At 44.2% G+C, this 6,000-nt stretch overlaps 1 protein-coding gene across 12 annotated transcripts in view; it reads right to left on the reverse strand.

Moving 5' to 3' along the window:
- The window catches only part of LRRFIP1 (LRR binding FLII interacting protein 1), a 119,371-nt gene extending 113,810 nt beyond the window's left edge, over nt 1–5,561 (reverse strand). For 7 of the 12 annotated variants that reach the window (XM_042446752.1, XM_042446743.1, XM_042446734.1 and 4 more), the window contains exon 1: nt 5,347–5,560. In XM_042446752.1, coding sequence (XP_042302686.1) covers nt 5,347–5,451 — 105 coding nt within the window. In that variant the 5' untranslated portion in view covers nt 5,452–5,560. Of the gene's footprint in view, nt 1–5,346 lie in introns of all 12 variants that reach the window. The other 5 variants (XM_042446759.1, XM_042446708.1, XM_042446727.1 and 2 more) reach the window with 2 other exon arrangements.
- Nucleotides 5,562–6,000: the final 439 nt, after the last annotated feature.

A 6,000-nucleotide genomic window follows, 5' to 3' on the forward strand; every position in this document is an offset into this window, starting at 1 on the left:
TGCAGCTGTGGCAAAGGGTCCCTCAAGTTCACATAGAACTGTGACATAGCAATGTGCCTCCCCACCCGCACCCCTGACATTTGCCAACAATTCATATGATTCATATGCTACTTAATAGATAAATATATAAGCTTTCACCAAGGAGCTCAGGACGTATTTCATTTTGAAGACGTAAAAATTTTAACATACTGAACATTATGAATTAGAGTACAGATGACTGAAAGTATCATATGCACATCTGAGGTTTTCTTTTCGATGAAGGTAAAAATGATACTTATGCAACAAGAAGGATGAGGGCTTCAAATATGCATTCATCCCAGGGCCTGTCAGAGTCTAAAAGACACCTAGACCCAAACAATATTTATACAAACCTAGTAAAATGGGCTTTGCACTAGCCACAGTTTGCCTGCAAAATAAAATCATAAATGAATACTTGATCTGGATTTGCAAGAGGTTTACGCAAACCTCAAAGAGAAGTTTTTAATCTCTCCCCTCAAATGCAAAAAAAGCAGAGGAGGGTATGAACCCAAGGCTCAAGGCTGCTTGCACTCCTAACACTTCATAATTTCACTCCACATGCTCTTAATACTAGTGTTGGTGTATGTTACTACAAGCAAGTAGCTTCTCAAACAACTAACTATACTTTTAAAATAAAATAAAAATGGTCATGATAAAAACTTTCAATTTAAACACACCAAGTTTTCTATCCCTACTTTCTTGTATTTTGTTTTGTAACGGTGCGTCGCTGAAAGACTTACAGTACCAAATATTATTTATATCCAGTGCTTGGGGCATCTATAGATTTTGTCCTTTTAGCTTCCTCCTACAAGGAAGTTGCTATAGACTAAAAAGGATATGTTCACCCCAATAGTTAAATAGTATGTCATTAAGAGACAAAAAACACTGATTAAATAGCATTTGTTTCTCTCTACTGCAGCTTCACTGGAAGGGCACACACGCTTTTATGGGAAGCCCTGTAATTACATGTAACCAGTTCCTAGCCAAGGAAGAAAATAAAGTTTACTCAATGTTTCTAGAAACAACTAAGTTGCTATACTGCATGTGTTTCTATCCTAAATGCAACACCATTCACACGGGGGTGTATCTAGATCCAATCAAACCTGGAATATTTAGAACTGTTTACAATGGATTGGATTCAAACTTAGTCACACTTGACACACATCCACTGAAATCAATGGGACATGTTAGTCATGACTAAATTAAGCCTCGCCGACTTCAGTCAGTCTGTTCTAAATATAACTAGGCCTGGAAGGAAGACTTTCAAACAGACCTTATAACAAGTGAAAGTATCCAATCACAAGACCTAATTATTTCATGCCCTCTCCTCCTATATAGAGCAAACGTCTTACTGGGATGAGCACTGCAATGTACTGTACAATAAAAGCAAAGAGTGCTTTGCAACATGCAATATAACCATTTAAATTGTAACTGCCCAAGAACACACAATGCAGAAGAGAGAATCTAGTCTGATCATATCTGTAACATAGCAGTAAGCTCTGTTTATATAAAGCCATAAAAAAACCTCAATTAAGCCTCCAGAGTTGTACAAAAGTATGGCATTTATCTACATACTCTCAACAAACTTTTATTAATGCAATGAACCATTCACCCAGGCATAATTTTTTCTACATTGACTGAATTAAAATCTATTCCAAAAACAGGGATATAAGGATGCTGGAAATGCATAAATGGAAAATACTTTTATTTTTTTGTTTGTTTTATTTATATCCCACATTTTCCCCAGACCTGAGAAACAAAGCCACCAAACTAAGGGGGACAAAGAAGTGTTACAAATCGTCACTTTCTGGCCTATTATCTTACAATATCCACAACTACAAAAATATGAGAGAGGGATGGAGGAAGAGTCAATTAGATTTGGCCATCAAGTTCAATTTGTGAAACTCTCTGAAAGCCATGGAATTAACCATCTTTGGCAATTCTGTTTCCTTCCCATAGCAAAATTTCTTCCTTCCCTTCCCACTTTCATGTACTAAACATTAAAAAGGAGAGCTATTGGGGGGTAGGGTATAAGGGAAGGAAAATGGATAGCCCACAATACTTAAACTAACTAAAAAGTTGGTGGTTTTTGTTTCTTCAGTTTCTTCAAACCCACAAAAATTGAGCTCTATTTCCTCATTTCTCACCTTGCTCTTGAGAAACCAGAAAACAAACATTTGCTCCTCAATGAGGGTTTAATCAGTATGTGAAGTTTTTTATGGCATAGATCTAAACAGTATCACCTGCTAAATGTTGCAGAACAAGATGCTGTTAAAGGAGCTAGGTCAATATTTTGAAAATATTGGTTTGACTACAACTTTGGAGACCAGGGTTTGAATACTCACTCAGGGCCTGAACAGACAGGCCAAAATAATGCTGCTTCGGGTCACTTTGGAGGTATGCTGTTTAAATGCTGCATGCGTACTAAGAGGCTGGAAGCTGCGCCAAAAACATGCTCCAGTCTTAAGGACTGGAGCGCAGCTTGGTGCAGCTTCTGGCCTCTTAAGAGGTGTGTGTCATTTAAACAGCATTCCTCCAAAGTGACCCGAAGCAGCATTATTTTGGCCTGTCTGTTCGGGCCCTCAGTTAATAATAATTATTAGTTATGGAAATCGACTAGGTGACCTTGGGCAAGTCACTCTCTCTCAGCCTCAGAGCAAAGGTAAAGCCCATTGATAGGTTCACCTTAGGATCACTGTACATCATAAATCACTTGAAGGCACACAGCAACAAGAAAACTGTCGCTTCTTTCCTGATCAGTAGTTAAACCAATGTGTGTTGATAACAGGCATAGTCTATATGTACAGAACATTATGACATTTTAAATTAAGGATGCTAAATGAGTGGCCCTCCAGGTGATGTTGGACTGCAACTCCAATAAGCCCTAGCCCACAGAACTCATTAATGATTATGGGAGTCATAGTTTAACATTATTGTATTGTTTGTATGTACAGTGCTGTGCAAATCTACAGCGCTATATAAATAATAATAATAATAATAATAACAACAACAACAACAACTTTATTATGGCCATTTGGTCAGCAATAATAATAATCAGAGGGTCACACATTGCCCACTTCTGTATGGAATAATACACATGTCCCTCTACATTCGCTGGGGTTAGGGGCACAGGACCCCCGTGAATGTGGGAAAACCACAAATAACATTTATGTTTTTACCTGAGAGAAAACCTCTCTAAGAATCTCTAGGTCCTCCAGGGCAACTCTGTGACTGACACCCGCCAATCATTGACCACAGAATTGCACTGGAGGAGCTACAAATGCCTTGTGGAGTGTTCCCTCTAGGAATCTCTAGGTCCTTTGGTGCAACTCTGTGACTGACACCCGCCAGTCATTGACCACAGAATTGCACTGGAGGAGCTACAAATGCCTTGTGGAGTGTTCCCTCTAGGGATCTCTAGGTCCTCCAGGGCAACTCTGTGACTGACACCTGCCAGACACTGACCACAGAATTGCACTGGAGGAGCTACAAATGCCTTGTGGAGTGTTCCCTCTAGGAATCTCTAGGTCCTTCGGTGCAACTCTGTGACTGACACCCGCCAGTCATTGACCACAGAATTGCACTGGAGGAGCTACAAATGCCTTGTGGAGTGTTCCCTCTAGGGATCTCTAGGTCCTTCGGTGCAACCTTTGGTTCAAGTTGATCACAGAGTTGCTCTGGAGGACCTAGAGATCCCTAGAGAGAAGATATTCATAAAATCTGTGAATAATCAAAGTCGCACAGGTCAAAGCTGCAAATGTGGAGGGACAAGCGTAACAGATTTATTGCGGCATGAGCTTTGGCAACCTCCTTATACAATATATGAAACATCCTCACCAGTTATTTGTTTAATTTATCACACCGTATAGAAGCAAACAGAGTACCAGTGTGGTGTAGCGGTTTAAATGCTGCACTATGAATGTGGAGACCAGGCTTTGATTCAGCCATGGGTACCCACTGAGTTACTTTGAGCAAGTCACACTCTCTGAGCCTCCAAGGATGGCAACGGCAAACGCTTTCTGAAGAAAGGAGCCAAGAAAATCCCATGATAGGTTTGCCTTATGGTTGCCATAAGTCAGAAAGAATTTGAAGGCACACAACAATAACATAGAAGCAAAATACATAGACATGGAGCCGGAAAGAGGAAAAAACGCATGGGACGCCATGAAGTGCAAGAAGTAAAACTGCAGTCAGATCCAAGAGCAGCCTCCGCAACACACATCCCTTCCTGAACATCAAGGTGCATCCAGAACAGACCCAAGGCACCACACAAGTGGCAAAGGTGAAGGCTTCCCCTCTGCCAGGGTTGTCTAGTCATGTCCGACTGTAAGGGCCGGTGCTCATCTCCGTCTCTAAGCCCAAGAGCCAGCGTTGTCCAAGGACTGCTCTGGTGGTCATGTGGCCAGCATGACTGCACCGAATGCTGTTACCTTCCCACTGAAGTGTTACCTATCTATCTACTTGCATTTCTACATGCTTTTGAACTGCGAGGCTGGCACAAGTGGTAGAAAGACTCAAAGACATCCCTGTGTTAGTCTGGAAAATCAGGGTGCAAGGGGATCTAGTAGCCCTTTAAAATCTAACTGGGAGAAAGAAAAAAGCTGGTACCATGCACTTTCCTACACTTGAGCTTTCACGGCATGAGACTTCCTAGACTTAAGCTTTCCTAGCTTTGCACTTTCGTGGCATAAGCTTTCCTAGACTTGCGCTTTATGACAGGAGCTTCTCTAGACTTGCGCTTTCGTGGCATAAGCTTCAAACACTTGCGCTTTCATGGCATAACCTTCCCTAGACTTAAGCTTTCCTGGACTTGACCTTTCCTAGAGTGTCATGGCATGTCCACCTTTCTGAGCCATGCCCTTTCCTGGACTTGCCCTCTCCTAGCAATACCTTTCCTAGCCCTGAGCCTGCTGCCTGAGTTCCATAGGGAGGTACCACTCAAAGACACATTCTGAGAGAGCCCAGACTCCCCCTCCCTTTCAACTTGGTGCCTCCCAGGTGTGCGCTGCCTGGCTGGGGAGTGGCAGGAACCATTATACATATTGGGGGTGTGTGGTTTGCCACCCTCCCCTCCCTCCCCTCTCCAGTGCAGTGGGCGGAGCCAAGCACGTGGCCCTTTTAAGGCTGTGTAGGCGCTGGAGCGGGTGACGCCTGAGGGGAGGGGCTCCCGGGTGGGAGTTGGAACGCTCCCTCCCTCCCTCCTCCCCCCTCCCCTCAGGCGTTACCCGGGAAACGGCGATTGGGGGACCAATGGGGGGAGGGGGAAAGTGGGCTCGCGCTCGCACACGCGCCCAGCCCCGCCCACCCAGCCACCTACCCTCGGCTCACCTCGCGCGCGATCTGATTGAGCGCATCCTCTTCTGCTGCGGCGGGCCTCTCGCGGTTGGGGACCCTCTTCCGCCCCTGCTGCTGCTGCGACCCCATAGCCTCCATTTGCCCTCCGCCGCTCCCCGTCCCAACCAAGCCTCTCTTGCCGCTGTCGCTGGTGCAGCAGGAGACGGGGCCCGCTCAGTACGCATGCGCGCCCCAGGGAAGGAGTGGGAGAGAGAGAGAGAGCGAGAAGGAGGAGATGGGAAGGGGGCGGGGCTTTGGGGGGATGGACCACCGCAAGGGGCGTGGCCAAGGAGGAAAGGTGACGGTTATTATGAGGCGATTGTAAATTGACAAGTGAAGGGCGCGCGCCCTCGCTCTGGGGAATGAGGGCCTTATTTTGGTCACGTGACTAAAGTGAATCGTTTCCCAAAAGGGTTCCTCAGACTGTATTCCAATATTCAGAACATATAATAATAATAATAATAATACATTTCTCAGCCTATATTCCAAGTTCAACTTGTATTCAGAACATATAATTTATTATTATTATTACTATTTATATACAGTACCGCCTTTCCAAAAGGTCGAGGCGGTTTACAAAAACCCATAAACAAACACATAGCACCATAATTGTCCACTAAAACTCGGGACAAAATGTAGGACAAAATC

This window comes from Sceloporus undulatus, chromosome 1 (genome assembly GCF_019175285.1).
Source record: "Sceloporus undulatus isolate JIND9_A2432 ecotype Alabama chromosome 1, SceUnd_v1.1, whole genome shotgun sequence".
NCBI classification, from domain to species: domain Eukaryota; kingdom Metazoa; phylum Chordata; class Lepidosauria; order Squamata; family Phrynosomatidae; genus Sceloporus; species Sceloporus undulatus.